This window comes from Globicephala melas, chromosome 1 (genome assembly GCF_963455315.2).
Source record: "Globicephala melas chromosome 1, mGloMel1.2, whole genome shotgun sequence".
NCBI classification, from domain to species: Eukaryota; Metazoa; Chordata; class Mammalia; order Artiodactyla; family Delphinidae; genus Globicephala; species Globicephala melas.
In genome coordinates this window covers 14,399,817-14,415,688 of record NC_083314.1, presented here as the reverse complement: position 1 = coordinate 14,415,688, position 15,872 = coordinate 14,399,817, and the positions used below count along the sequence as shown (strand labels likewise).

Below are 15,872 nucleotides of genomic sequence, written 5' to 3'. Positions count from 1 at the left end.
GGGGAAAATGAGTGACTTAAAAGTTTCTAAAGGTATCAACTTAGTAGAGGGGGCATTAAGGGTATAGGTTATATTGGTTTCTTGTTTTCATAAAATAAATGGACAAAAATATTTGATTTTAAATGTTGTGACAACAGAAAGTAATTACTAATAGAACGAAAATCGTTAATTGTTCCAAGAACAATTAACAAGATTAAAAAAAAGACTAAATGCTAAATTGTAAATATCAACAAAAACATAAAAGAAAGGAAACAATCCAGAAAAATAGAAGAATATCAATGAGAAAGAAAAAATCTGGTTCTGCTTCTTCTACCTCAGCCTGTTAATATCTAGGTATATTTGAGATCAAGCCAGATGGAGAAAAACTTTAATCATATAGCCATTTATTCATAGAGCTTTCAAAGTACGCAAAGTGGGTTCATGTGGATTGTCTCATTTCATTCTTGAAGTAGCCGCCTGAAGTAGGTATTGTTTTTTTCCCCGCTTTAGATGAAGTGTCTTAACTAGGGTCACATAGTGATCTAGTGATAGAACTGGCACTGGATTTAGTTTATTTCATTCAATGAAACATTGTTAAAAATGTGTCATATTCCAGGCACTGTGCTGGGCAGTTATGAGTTGGAAACACGGAAATGAGAAATGAACAAAATGCCGCTCCTGCCGTCCTCTCTCTAGATACCCCCCCTTCCAAGATTGGAGTAGAGTCCTGCTGGACTTGAACAGGGCAGTGTGCCAGGGTGGCTTCACGCTGCCTCACGCTTACAATACAATCGGTCACACCCTCATAAATGTCCATCCTGGTGTCTATGAGTGTGATTCCAGATGACCGTTCACACCCCAGAGCTACGTCTGTAATCATACAGTGGCCATGGGTTTGTTCACAGGTTTTGAGTATTTAATAAATGTGCCCTGCCTGCCCCCCGCCCCCCCCCCCCAATATCCTCTAAACATATGGGGCAAAGTCTTTGCAGAATTAATCCAAAAATGATTCCACCAGAACTGAAACATGACTGCCATCTCTTTGTTATTTCTCTTTCTAAAAGATGTGATAGCTTCAGATTCTGCAGAATAGGAAGGGGAAGAAGTTAAATAATGCTTAACTCCGTTCAGCCACATTATTGCCATTATGATCCTGAGACTGGCTGCTGGAAACCTCCCTCCATCTCATCTTTTTCATCGCCTTTTCAATGATCAGATAGACAGGCTGGTGTAGACCAGAGCAGAGTTCAAGGAAACATGCACAAGGGCATTGCCAACCACTTCCTCCCCCTCTTCCTTCAGACAGTGGCCTAGAGTGCTTCCCTCTGCCTGTCCCTGCCCTATATACCCAAATCGTAACCTGTATACAAAGTTGGTACCTGCTAGGCAAGCATTAATGAAATTGTTAGAGCCAAAGTTGGAGGACCAGGGGAATGCAGAGGGTTTAATGATGACTTACAAGTGCATTTTTTACCTGGAATAATAATGTCCCTCTGATAAAGCAAAAGTTACCTGCATTTTCAGGAAAGTGATAATTAATTTATACAAAAGAAAGTAAGGCGTTGGTTGAGCCGGACTGCCTTAAGATACATTTGGGAAAATGTGATCAGATGTATCACACTGAGTGCTTGTGATGCTGTCTATACATGAGCCCATGAGCTCAAGCTAGCCGGGACTGGTCCTTCCTCACCACGAAGGAATTTATCCAGGTTAACTGGACATATTGCTAACTTTTTAATGAAAGCCCAGCATACAGGCAAAGAGATTGTTGAAACTGAGGAATGGAGACTATTTGGAATATTCTTCCATTTTTTTCTCTTTTGGGGTAGGAATATGAATACAGCTTTTTTTTCTCTTTTTTTTTTATTGAAGTAGAGTTGATTTACAATGTTGTGTTAGTTTCTTCTGTACAGCAAAGTGACTCAGTTATACATATATATATTATTTTTCATATTCTTTTCCATTATGGTTTACCACAGGATATTGAACATAGTCCCCTGTGCTATACAGTAGGACCTTGTTTTTTATCCATCCTATATATAATAGTTTGCATCTGCTCATCCCAAACCCCCAATGCTTCCCTCCCCAATCCCTCACCCCTTTGGCAACCACAAGTCTGTACTCTGTGTCATAAATACAACTTCTTGAACAAAGTTAGAGCTACCCCAAGTTTAAAGAAGCTTAGGAGTTTGTTTTATACGTCCCCCATTGACATTTCAAAGTATTTATATTTTAAATAACTCAGGTACCACTTTAAGCCAGTTTTCTTTCCTTTTGTCTGTAAAGGATACAAGATTATCTAATGAACACCTTATTGTACTCATCAGAAAAGTAGTTATTTGCTCTTTGTGTCTTTCTTATCTGAGTGTACCATCCAGTGAGGGCAGGTCTGTCTATTAGTCCCCAAATACATCCTCGAGGCTCAGTACAGTCCTTGGAACATAGTAGATATACTCATAAATAAGTAAAGGTCTGTTGACTGATTGGTTGACTGAGTGGCTTGATAGCTATTGGTAAAATAGTACTCATGGGCTTCCCTCGTGGCGTAATGGTTGAGAGCCTGCCTGCCGATGCAGGGGACATGGGTTCGTGCCCCGGTCCGGGAGGGTCCCACATGCCGCGGAGCAGCTGGGCCCGTGAGCCATGGCCGCTGAGCCTGCACGTACGAAGACTGTGCTCCGCAACGGGAGAGGCCACAACAGTGAGAGGCCCGCATACTGCAAAAAAAAAAAAAAAAAAAAAGTACTCATAATTGCAGAAATTACCCATTTTCTAGGATAAAATTTCCAGTTCTTTAATGATAATTTAACAATTTTAGTTATTTGTTTTCATTTGTCAGATACTTTGACTTATACTGATGGTTATTTTCAAATTACTGTTCCTGAATCCATTCAAAATAATTAAATTTTGAGTTGTGGAAAGAGCATTTTGTAGGAATTTAAAGTTACTCTCTAACACGTAGTTTCAAAATAACTGAAGTCATTGTGTACTTTGTTCTTTTTAAAATATCTTAATAAACTTAAGTAACGAATTCTTTACGTAATAATATAATCCTACATAGAGGCGTAAAAACTTATTTGGCATTCCTTCCAACTATCCAATTCATTCTATGAAAAAATATTTGGGGGAAAGGGGGAAGATTCTTCATAATATTTAAAACAGGACATATGTTTGCCTATCATAAACTGAACACTTAGAATTATTGTTAAGAGTCAGTAAAGTTACTCCATTTTTTAATTGCTGTATTTTTTGTTCTCTCTAACAATTAGCTAGAGTCTTCCTATTTTCATTTGATTAATTTCAATTTGGAAATACTTGATCAGATGATATTTTATTGACTAGTAATGACTCGTGGTTCTCAGTTAAATGTTTTATGTTCAGTGACATTAACAGGAAATTCACATAACATTCTGACTTCACTGAGGGAAATGGTGAAAGTGAAATCTTTCAAAAAAAATTCCGAATAGCATCTATTTAACACGTCTGATATTTTCCAGATGGAAAAAATAAACTGCATCATATGACATCAGAATTGATCACAGAATTATTCTCTTTACATTGGTGAGGTAAAATAATCTTAAAATGATCATCAAAGAATAATACACTAAGTTCCTCTAAGTATGAAGAAAATTTGGCATACTGAGGCTGTGTGTTATGTACTTGAATGTGTCACCAGTCAATGTGATTTCGATGTAGAGAACTATTAATGCTTCAGACTATCGCCAAACATGATACGAAGAACCACTTACTCAGACACCTGATCTTTAGAATGCAGCATCGTCTGTAACAATTTTAACGCTAACTAAGTACACTTTGATGAGACAGCATTTAATAAAATGCTCATTAATTTCATCATTAGCAAGGGTATGCTAAGAAGTAAGCCAGTTTCTTATGTCACGCCCAATTAGCATCCCATGCTAGTAATCCCATTAGTATTGTTGAATTCACTAATGGAAAAACTAATGGGCATGCTACCAGGGCACATTAATTGGGCACGACACCAGTTCTGGTTTTAATTATTAAACTACGATAATGAAATGTGTGTTTGTAAAATATTAAAATGTTGAAATAGGGTTGAGGAAAATAAAAGAATATGTGGAGGAAAGAGATAGAAGGAAAATCAACCTACAAAGATTCGAGGACTTACCCAAATGGTCATCTTTCTAGCCGATTGAGTTGCCTGTAAAAGTTGGGATATTGTCCACGTGAGAAGCAACCCACTCCTACTCATGGGAAATTAAAAGCTCTTTTTTGGTAATATGAAATTCTGTATGTCACACATGTTGTCATGCTCTGTATGAGGCCTGACAGGAGCCAATTAAATGCATAGAATGGACATGGTATACTGCTGAAGCTATTTTAGGGAAATATAAACAGAAATGTTTTACTGAAGATGGTGTGATTAACGTTGCAATTTTTGCAACATAAATCTTCACCATATTGCATCAGATAATTATCAGCTTTATGTTTTTTGAAAAACAGTATACCAAGATTATTAGAATTTGGTGAAACAGTCCAAGTAATTTAAAAATATATTTTGTAATTTTTTACCAAATCTTATTTTTAGCTTAAAAAATTTTTATTGATTGAAGTTAAGTATTGCTAGAGATCTACTTTATTAAGAAAGAAAGAAAAAATTGTTTTCATTTAGAAGGTTTAGAGTAATTTTCTGGTTGTTTTTTCTTTAACCACAGTAGTAACAAATGATGATGGTGACAAAGTTGAAATATCTTTTACTTAGTCTTAAGTGTTCACTAACATTAAAAGAGTATCATTGCGCTAACCAGAATATACATATCTCTAAAGTGTCAAGATGAAATGTTTCTCTTCTACTTTTCTTTGTTTCCTTATCCTCACCTCCTTTTAGCTAGTATCTGTCCTTATTATCTGCCATTTCCTAGTCTTATCCACTTAGGAACTCATTTTTAACTATACTGTTACCTTAGACAAAAGTATAAATGCTAGAATTCAGACTACAAAGCATTGAGTAATAAGTTTAACCGCTATACTTATGTTCAAGGCATTAGTAACTGACTAATTTTTAATGTGAACCTTATTCCTTCTTGCTATACGTAGTGTAGTGAAGGTAAAAGAAAATAACTTGCCAGACATTTCCTTATCTTTAGAACAATATTATTTGAATAATATTTTATTAGTTTTAAATTCTTCTCTTTTTTATATTTCTGCCCCCAAATTTAAAATATTAGAAAAGAAAATTCATTACCTTTCTGATGAGTATAGTTACTCAAAATCCAAGGGTACTTGTAAGAGATTTTTATTCCAAAGAGAAGCTCTTTTCAGATTTGAGCACCGAGGTGACACAGAAGTACATCAGAGAAAAGCCAGAAGGATGTATCAACTTTAATTTTGAGTTCTGTTTGAAACGTGTACATGCTTGCATCTGGATCATGTTGAAATTTGCTAATTGGTTTTTTACAAATATATATGTATGTGTATGTAACATGTATACTCACTCATTGATTTTTTTCCCCTCATTCATTCCCTTAAGGGGTCTGCAGTAGAAGTTACCACAACTAATGATGATGGTAAACAATATAGTGATGGCAAATGGCATGAGATAATCGCGATTAGGCATCAGGATTTCGGCCAAATCACACTTGATGGGCAATATACAGGTAAGATCTTCTTTGACATATATGAAGGGCTCTATTGATGTGCTGATGTTACCGTACTCTTCTGTTGTTTATATTTGTTCGTCTCTTCTTTCACCTTTATCTCCACTCAACTTCATCTAAATTGCTGTTGAGTTTGCCTTTGGGGTGCTCCTAAAATGATGAAGTCTTGGCAACTATCTTCTCATCTACACAGGGTTTCAGTAAAGCAAAAATAAGAGTAAAGTCATCGATAGCAATTTTATATCTTTTTCAGGTCTTTACAATTTGCAAGGGCTTTTACTTTCCTTTTACTTATGTTTTACTTATGTTCTCTCCTTATGTTCCTCTATTATGACCTCAGTTATTATACTCATTTTAGAGATGAGGAAACTAAGCCTCCAAAAGGTAAACAACTTCTTCCAGTTAAGACAGTTGGTAGGCAGCGTTCTGGGACATGTATTTTTTCTTTGCAATTCTAAGTTTTTTTCTTTCTATCCTTCCCTATCTACCATCCCCATGTAATTGTAAAAGTTACAGTACGATGATGCAGGCTTTTATTAATTCATTCAGAAAAATATGAAATTTTAATGAGCACCTACTACTGCTCTAGGAACTCTGGAAACAAGGAGGAAAATTTACACTTTAGGTGGGAGAGGGGCAGGAAACAGAATAAATAAATATTGAACAAATATCAGGTAGTGGTACATTCTGAGAATGTATAAAACAGGATAAGAGGAAAAGGGGTGTGTGTGTGTATTGGGGAAGGGATGTTTTGATTTTATAAAGGACTGTTAGAGAAGGTCTTTCCGATAAGGTGACATATGAGCATAGACCTAAAGGGGATAAAAGGGCAAACCAGGCAAATGTCTAGGAGAATGTTTCAAGTCAAGTGAACAGTAGGTCCCAGGGCCCTGAGGTGGGAGCATATGATATGTGCCATGTCAAGGACCAACAAGGAAGCCAATGTGGGAAAGAGAGGTTACAATGTGAAATCAGAGAGGCCGCTGGGGCTGTACTACATAGGGCTTTGTGAGCTTTTACTTGAAAAGAGGGAAGCCATTGGAGAATTTTGAGAGAGGGGTAACATGACATGACTTCTTTCTTTAAAAGGAACACTCTGGCTGCTCTTTTGGAGATAAGTTTTAAGGAGAACAAGGATGGAAGTGTTTACCTAAAACAAATAGATTGCCATATGCTTTTCCGGCAAAGATGGGTTTATTCGGGATCAGTAGAAAGCTGCAATTCGGGGTCTGCAACCATGGTGAGCCACTTGGAAGTCCCCACACAGCAACGGAAGGAGAACGCTTTTATGGAGGGCAAAAGGAAGTTGGGAGGGCTGTAGTAAACAAATAGTCCATGGCTTTTCATTGGCTGAGTGCTTGCCAGGAAAGAGGAGGTGTCTGTCTTCTTCCTGTTGGGCTCTGCTGTCACCACAGGGCATGAGACCTCCTTCTGGTCTCCCAAATCTATTTATTTGAGGTTTCTGTTTATTAATTTTTTATATGTCCCCCTTTTGATCATGAACTTTCTCTCAGAGCATCACTGATCGAGTCAGCTTTTCTAATTTCAATGGCTTTTTGTTCCTCAGTGCCAGGAAGGACCTTTCCTGTGTGTGGGGTCTCATATCAGAAGGGAATGCACAGATTGGAAACCTACTGAGGTCATATTCGAGTAACAAGGGAAGGTAGAACGGAGAACTCTCAGACACTTTCTGTCTCAATTCCATATGTTATCAAGATCATAGACATTGGAGATCATCTGAAGCATTATGTCATTGTCAAAGATTTGGCAATACACTTCCTAAAGACCTGGTCCAGATATCTTCAGAAAGCTGCCTCATCAGGTGTTGTCTGCTTCAGTTCTGGGAAATATTTACTTTCAGCTCACCAGACTTTTTGAGGTCCCTTCAGAATTTGGTGCTTTCTTTAGGCATGTCACATGAGTCCAAGAATCTATTCCTTGGACTTTGGCGGCAGAAGGGTTGGTTAGCAATACCTGATAGGGGTCTCTCCAATAAGGTTGAAGAAAGTTCCTCTGGAGGTGTCTTTTCCAGTAAATAAAGCCTTCAGGTTGCAAGGTGTGATGCTTAAGGTCTTCGTCTCCTGAGAGTGCACTGTAAAAAGATTGCTCTACCAAAACATGGTTATTTTTAATAGGAGCAATTTGGCCCTTGTGTTATTGGAGTATATCTCCTCTTTTCAGTTGTAGGTCAAAAAAAAAGCAGTAACCAAGTGTGTTGGGTGTCCTGTGACTGTTTCAATGGGTGAGAATTTTTGAGTTACAAAAAGTGTGGATCTGAGATTTAGAGGGACCAATAGCAATGCTTTGGGCCAAGGTATTTGTATGACCTCTACAAATTTTGCCAGTTGGGTCTAATAATGCCATTACTGTGATCGACTAAATCAGAGGATTGATGCCACAGACTTGTTGAAGTACCTGGCCAGTAAAACAGGTTCCTCACTCACTATGAAGTCCATCTGTATCAAAGTGTAGCCCTTGTTCTGATACCAGATGCCCTAAATATCAAACCTGGGTTTGGGCAAGCTACAATTTTTTCCTTGGCAATCTTATGTCCCTTTAAGGCTAAAAGCTTTAGAAAGTGGATGCTGTCTTCCTGTGAGTAGGCTTTAGAAGATCAAAGAAGCAAACCATTCACATATGCAACAAAGTAGACCTGTAGGAAACTTTGTATCATCCAGGTCAACCTTCAGGATTTACAAGAAATAAGAAGGACTCTCAGTAAAACCCTGAGCATTACTGTCCAGGTGAATTGTTTTTCTTCCCAAGTAAAGGTATAAAGGTGTTGGCTGTCTTCATCAAGTGGAATACTAAGGAATGCACTGCATAAATCAATTACAGTAAAGAATTCGCTTCCAGTGGGAATGGATGTTAGAACGTCTGAGGATTAGGAACAACAGGGCGTCTAGGGATAACAATGTTGCTTATTGCTCAGAGGTCCTGGACAGACCTCTACCCTCAGCCCTTAGGTTTTCTCACAGGTAAAATAGCATCCTCACAGGAATTAGTACAGGCATAATGAGGTTTCGAGCCTTATAATCTTCTATTACAGGCTTTATGCCTTGAAGGGTTTCTTTACTTATAGGGTATTGATTAATTCTGGGAAGAGGTTTTGAGGGATCTATTTGAATCTTGATGGGAAGGGGTGCTCTTTGAAGTTTGCCAATATCAGTTGGAGATTTTGCCCATAAAGATGGTGGTGGCTGATTCAATAGGGACACATGATCAGTGTTTCCAAAATCCGCTCTAGAACTGTCGGAGACAGAACAAATAAAAGATGTCAGAGGGGTCATTTAATTTACCTGGTTGGTGATTTTGATGGCTACTGTCAAATTCTAGATTATCTCCTCCTTTTGGAAGAAAGAATTTCCAGCATGAGACTTCTCCAAGAAGTCTCAGCCCAATAAATGGGTAGGGGCAGAGGAACTAAGGAGAAAAATACATGTGTGTCTCTCAAAGGGCCTAAAGGAAAGGGAATAGGTTCAGAGACAAGAGCCTCTTGAGATTCGTTAGAGATTGCCACTATTTGAACTGTGTTGGTACTCAGAGGCAGAGGCTGCTTTTTAGTAATGGGTTGGAGCACTGAGTGTGTGACCATTAGGACTGGAAGAGATTCAACCCCAATCTTGAGAAACATTTCTTTAAGCTGATTAAGACGGAGAATTGGGAAGAGCCCCTATAGTTCCTCAGAGCCTGTCATTGAGTAGTTGGCGGATATTGGAAAGGTTAGTCAGAGGGCTGAAGACACTGAAAGCACTTAAATTTGTAACAGTCTCTTTTCCAATATCCTGGCTATTTTCAATAATACCAGAAACTAGGAGGATTTTAGTTTCATTTAGGAGCCTTCATTTGCGTAGTTTAAGTTTAAGAATTTAGATAGTCTTCCTTTTCGGTGATTCAGCTATAGTGTGAGAGAGCAGTTTTGACAGATTAATCAAAACTAGATGGGACAGAGTTTTCCATTCCATCCTGGTCCTTTTCATTAGAAAGGAAAGATCCCAGTTTGGCCCATTAATAAACATGGAATTAAAAGCTACCCAGGTGGAATCAACATCTGGAAGAAGACCAAAACTTTGCATAAAAATAATCTGAATTCAATTGTAATCATAATGAACAGGTTCATCAGAGTTTGGTGTGCAAGCCTGAATTTTGTTCCAGTTGACAGTCTTTGGAAAAACCCTAGGAATTGCTCAATGAAGTCACCTAGTGATTGCTCAAGCCTGATCATATAGTAAGTTAGAGGGCTGATCTCCTGGTTGTTATCCTAGAGACCTTTCAGGATTTTCCCAATTAGCAGTTCTGATCCAATGCTGGGTCTGGCCATCACCAACAAACCTATGAATTAGCTAAGGTACGTCAGAGAAACCAAGTTGATAAGTTTGAATGACTACATTAAATTCCTCAGCAAATCTGTGACAATCTTCAGTTACTTTGGGTATATTTTTGACTGTGGCTTGCAGTTCAGCTTTAGTCCAGGGAATATAAGAAATTAAGTGTTTAGCTTCTGGAACCTTAGAAGGCTTAATTTTAAAGGGACAGGTTCTGATAAGTTCAGAGGAAAAGGGAGTGGGGAAAGTTTCAGAGAAAGGGGAAGTTTGGTGAGAGAATTATTGTGGGGGGAGGGGGGACTGAGGGTCTGAGGAGGCATAGGCAGTAGAGAAGGAAAGGAGAAAGATGGTTCCAGATGAGTCTGGCCATGAGGAGCTGAGGAAGAGAGACAAGATGGTACCAGAGGTCGAGCCTGAGACAGAGAAGCCAAGGAAGGAAAACCTGAGGTGTGGAGAGCCACTTTGTCTTTCTTTATCCACATGTTTGCCTCAGTTAATCTTAAAATCTCATTTTGCTGACAGACAATTTTAAGCTCCTAATTACATTTAGAAACCTCAACATGCCAATCAAAATAGGCATACTATTCAGTTCTGGGAATTTCTGAGCTATTGTAGTCCAATTAACTTTGAGGATTCCAGAAATTCCCCATAATGGCCATTGATATTCTAAATTGCCTTAGGTCAATTTGGTCCATTTAGTTGGAAATGCACATGAGGAAAGACCAAACTTTTTAAACTTAAAATTGTCCAGAGTCCCTGTCGGCGGGGGGCTCGCTCAAAATATGTAGATAACTGGTATCTCATTACTCAGAAGTTTGTCTCCAGAGTGAAAGATTAATTTTTAAACAGCTCACAGTTCAAATCAAACTGCTCGCAACTCAAACAGCATGCAAATTAATACCAGCCAATTCTAGGGAAACAGTTTGGCCCTGTAGAAACCAGGCCCAAGGCTTTTCAGTCATTTCCAAAGAACAACCCTAATTCCAAAGGAATGGGCTGAAGCCTGAAAAACCAGCAGAGTTTCAGTGAAGCAGCCTCGTTCCTGAAGGAACGGGCTGATGACTTCTCAGCCAGTCTTGGTTGAAACAGTCTGATCTCAAAATTAGACTGAAGTTCCAAATGAGTACTCAGGTACAGAACAAGGCCTTAACCAGAAAAAACCTTTAAGCAGAACTTGCATAAAGGCTGGAGAGCTTCAAATGCAAAGAGGGTGTGAGCTCAGATCCAGGAGAAAGATTTACCTTCAAACTCCAGAGTTGGTAAGAGCAGTGAGCACAGTGGGTAAGCAGTGAGCACAGTGGGCTTCTTTGTGGGTACCACACCTGTTTGTTCACCAGAACTGGAGCCTTCAGGGGTTTTCTCTGGTCCCCATAGGGTCCACCAAAATGTTGACCTAAAACAAATGGACTGTCAGATATTTCTTCAGCAAAGATGGGTTTATTGGGGATCAGCAGAGGATCACAATTCAGGGTCTACAACCATGGCAATCCAAGTGCAAGTCCCGCATGGCAAGGGAGGGAGAAAACTTTTACAGAGGGTAAACAGGAAGCTGGGGGGACTATAGTAAACAAAGTGTTCATGATTTTTCATTGGCTGAGTCCTTGCCAGGAAAGAAAAGTCTTTCTTCTTCCTGTTGGGTTTGCCTTCATTACAAGGTGTGAGAACTCTACCTTCTGGTCTCCCGACTCTATTTAATTGAGGTTTCTGCTTATTAATTTGTTACAGAAGCATGGAGACCCAGCAAATAGGCTTCTGCAATAATTCTAAAATAATCCAGACAAGAAATGATCGTTTCTTGAACCAGGGAAGGAATTGTGGATATAATGAGAAATCTGGTTGTATTGTAAATGTTAAGGAATTTGATTGAGGTAGAGCAGGGGTTGGCAGACTACCACCTGTGGGCCAAATCCAGCCCATGCCTGTTTTCATAAAGCTTTATTGGCGACAACTGCACCCATTGGTTAGGTATTGTCTATGGCTGCTTGAGGCTGTGTGGTCTACAAAGAGGAAAGTACATACTACCTTGCTCTTTACAGAAGACTTTTGCTAACCCCTAATGTAGAGCATGACTGCAATGTTTGGGGCCTTTAGACTGTAACTACCATAACTAAGGTGGGCAAGTTAGTGGGAGAAGCAGATTCAAAGAGAGATGTTCAGATTTCGGTTTGAACATGTTAAGTCTTAGGTACCTATGAGGCATCCAAGTGGAAATATCAAGCAGATTCCTGGATCTGAGTTCAGGGAAGAGTTCCAGACTAGAGATAAAAAAATTGGGAGTTGTCAGCTTAAGATGGTATTTAAAGCCAAGATCCCAGATATAAGTAGGGCTAATTAGAGTTGTTTGGGCTCTGAAAAAAAAAAAAATCCCCCTTCTCCCAAAAAATGATGGAGTAAAATAAACATTTTAACGGATTTGCATTGTTATACAACACAGTCAAGGACCCAGGCCCCTTCTGATCTTTGGCACTGGGAATTAGCACAGGTACCCAGTTCTCTCATCATTCTTCTAGAGGGAATTAGGGTATCTGTGTAGGTGGCGAAAGAGATCTGAGAACGGAGGAAGCCTGGGTCATTCCAGCATCAAGATGTTGGGGTGATGAGGAAGAACCAGTGAAGAAAAGTAACCGATATGTAGAGAACCAAGAAAGAGTGGTGTCCAGAAGCCCAGGGAAGGGTTTAGTCATTTGTTAAATTTGTAGAAATAGATTATCCTGCTGAAGTTGGAATTCTCATCTCCTTTTCCATCCATAGGCTCCTCGGCCACCCTGAATGGTAGTACTGTTATTGGAGAGAACACAGGAGTGTTTGTGGGAGGGCTGCCGCAGGGTTATACCATCCTCAGGAAGGATTCTGGTGAGTTTGGGAAAGGTATAGAATTTATATGTTGTCACCACATTTTAGAATCAAGTTGCATTATTTTAAAGTATGGGTAATAGTATTACTTTCTATCTCATACTGTATTTCCTACATCAGTATGTCAAAAATTTCCTTTAGGTCTCTTCTTTTCTAAAGGAACCATGTACTACTTGGATTTCAATTCTTAGTACCCAGTTCTTGATATGTAAAAGGAGTTCATTAAACTTTTGCTGAAATGAATTATACTAATTTCAGTCAAAGCTATGATATTTAGGGATCAAAAAATTTCAGTGAATTTTTTGAGAAGAATATATTTAAATCCTCAAGACCGGTTATAGTTACCTCCTTAGAAATACCTGTAGAGTGAGAGGGCTTTCATTTGGCTACTGTAGACTGGTGGAGAAGTCTCTTGAAAACATTCACACACACACACACACACACATACACAGATTGAAAGAAAGAGAGAAGAGAGTCTTTGTCATAGTTATTTGCCCACCAAGCACAATTCTCGTCTCTGGTATATCCAGGCATGAGGAGGAGAGCATACCCCAATACCAAGTATCCCTCCTGTAGATGACATCTGTCCATTATAAATAAATAATTTGACATTGCGCATATAAATTGACCTTGTAAAACTTTGATTGCTGGTGAATACCCTCCCTAAGATCAGGTCATGAACTCAAAAGCTGAGAGCTAAGCTTTCCACTGACCTGTAAGGACACTGCCATATGAAATGCAACCTCAGCTTCAGGCGCCTTCTCGCCCTCTCTGCTTTTTTTTTTTTTTGCTCTCTAATTCTCTCATTTGCTCACTTTCTCTCTTTCCCAACCTCTTATGACCACCCTACTTACTGTGTTCTTAAACCCCACACTTACCTGGTCTGGGGAGTTCAAAAATTAAGCTTAACATTACATTAATTCCTAAAAATGAAATGAAATTATTGCTTTACTTGTGTAACAGACTAGGTCAAAATGGCGAGGGAACTAAACTATAAACTGTAGATTTAATAGATAGACTTCCTTTAAATCTTACTTTTAAAATGTGTTATTGCACATTTATTTTTAAGACTAGTGGCAGATGAGATCTCCTTGTTAGTTCAAGAGGCAATAGTCTTGCTATTACTATAAAACCAGGGTTTTTGTGCAAACATCTGTTTCTGCAGATAAGATGAGTCTGAACCAGAGCGAAACATTACAGTTGTTACCACCTACCCTAGCTGATGGTGTGGTGTTTACATGAGTTATTAAGAAGTTTGGGGACTTCCCTGGCAGTCCAGTGGTTAAGACTTCGCCTTCCAATGCAGGGGGTGCGGGTTCAATCCCTGGTCGGGGAGCTAAGATCCCACACGCCTCGTAGCCAAAAAAAACAAAGCATAAAACAGAAGCAGTATTATAACACACTCAATAAAGACTTTAAAATTGGTCCACATCAAAAAAAAATCTTAAAAGAAGAAATTTTTTTAAAATTTGTAGTAAGTAGGTAGTGAGAGCTATTGCCTATTTCTTTGATTTTAATAGCACATCAAATTCATTGCTTGAAAAGAATTTCTCAGAAAACATATTTCTTGATATCTCTCAACCCCTGCAGACATAATCCGAAAGGGTTTTGTGGGCTGTCTCAAGGATGTATATTTTATGAAGAATTATAATCCCTCTGCTGCTTGGGGGCGTCTGGTTTGGCAGAGTTCTGAAGAGCAAATCAACGTGTATAACAACTGGGAGGGATGCCCCACTTCATTACAAGAGGGAGCTCAGTTCCTAGGGACAGGTAAGGTTCTAAAATACACACTGGTCATTGCTTAGCTTGTATGTTCTATCTTTGGTGTAATTTAATCTCTCCTGATACAATTATTTTGACCTCATATGAACCTGCTATCTCAGAAATACCTAGTTACGCCCTGATACCCATACATATATTCTCAACGTCTGAATATATAATATAAATAGTAAGACTCATAAATACATATTCATGTGTAAGATCTCTGGCAGTTTGGGGTTTACCTATGGTAGTGCCACTAATGTCCATTTGTAAGTCCACTTTTTTATTTAGAATATAGTTTTACTCAGATGTGTCAAAGGAGTTTTGTCAGGCTAATCCACACAATATCTGTTTTATCCCATGGTATAGACTGACAGTGTTCCTAAGAGTAAAATTTCAGCTGCGTGATGGGGTAAGTAGGGCCTTAAGGGAGAGCTAGAGAATATGACCACCATCACTGCCATTGCTCCAAAGGCTGTGGCAAAGGTGAGACATAGTGTGCCCGGCATACGTGCCACCTACAGTCTCTGTCTAGCAGCCACCCAGGGTAAGGAGTGGAAGGGAATGTGGTGACTTGGCCACCGTGGCTTATTTTTGGAATAAAGGCCCACTATTGCCTGCTACATTTATAACGAAGTTGGTTAGATATTAGGTTCGTTAAACTACCTTCAGAACAGAAAGCTAAATAATATTATACTCTGTGCACTTTTTCGTTGCTTTTTCTCATCACTGTCATTATCCGGAGTTGCAACTACTTATTGTTAATAGATAAGCTAGTAATAGTCTTAATTGTATCCATGACTTAGTAACTCGCTTCCTCTTAAAAGGTATGTCAAGTTCATTCTGCTACTTCTGTACATTACAAGGTGAATTTCTTAACATTGATCTGCATCTTCTTTTGTGAGAGATTTATTCAACGACAGAATATGTCCTAACGTTGTCTTATGACACCCTTACGATGCAAACAGTATTGCTTGCAAATGCTAATTTGTACATGTTTTTTTCTCTAAAGGGTTCCTGGAACTTTATCCATATTTGTTTCATGGTGGAATGGACTTTGAAATTTCCTTTAAGTTCAGAACTGACCAATTGAATGGATTGCTTCTTTTCGTTTACAACAAAGATGGACCTGATTTTCTTGCTGTATGTTAATTAATTTACTTAAAAATGTTAGATCCAACTTTAAAATCAATAAACCATGTGTTTACATTATACTTAATTAGGGTTTCTTTCCAAATTCACTTTTGCTTTTATTTTTACCCCCATGTCATTTTCACTTTTGGAATCCTGTGAAACATTTTGTATTTTAGGACCATGA

At 38.6% G+C, this 15,872-nt stretch overlaps 1 protein-coding gene across 1 annotated transcript in view; it reads left to right on the top strand.

Annotated features, from left to right (window-relative positions):
- Window positions 1-15,872, top strand: part of USH2A (usherin) — a 773,776-nt gene that overhangs the window by 283,629 nt on the left and 474,275 nt on the right. The window contains exons 21-25 of the mRNA XM_060289919.1: window positions 4,462-4,498; window positions 5,489-5,615; window positions 12,692-12,793; window positions 14,384-14,563; window positions 15,567-15,697. Coding sequence (XP_060145902.1) covers window positions 4,462-4,498; window positions 5,489-5,615; window positions 12,692-12,793; window positions 14,384-14,563; window positions 15,567-15,697 — 577 coding nt within the window. The remainder of the gene's footprint in view (window positions 1-4,461; window positions 4,499-5,488; window positions 5,616-12,691; window positions 12,794-14,383; window positions 14,564-15,566; window positions 15,698-15,872) is intronic.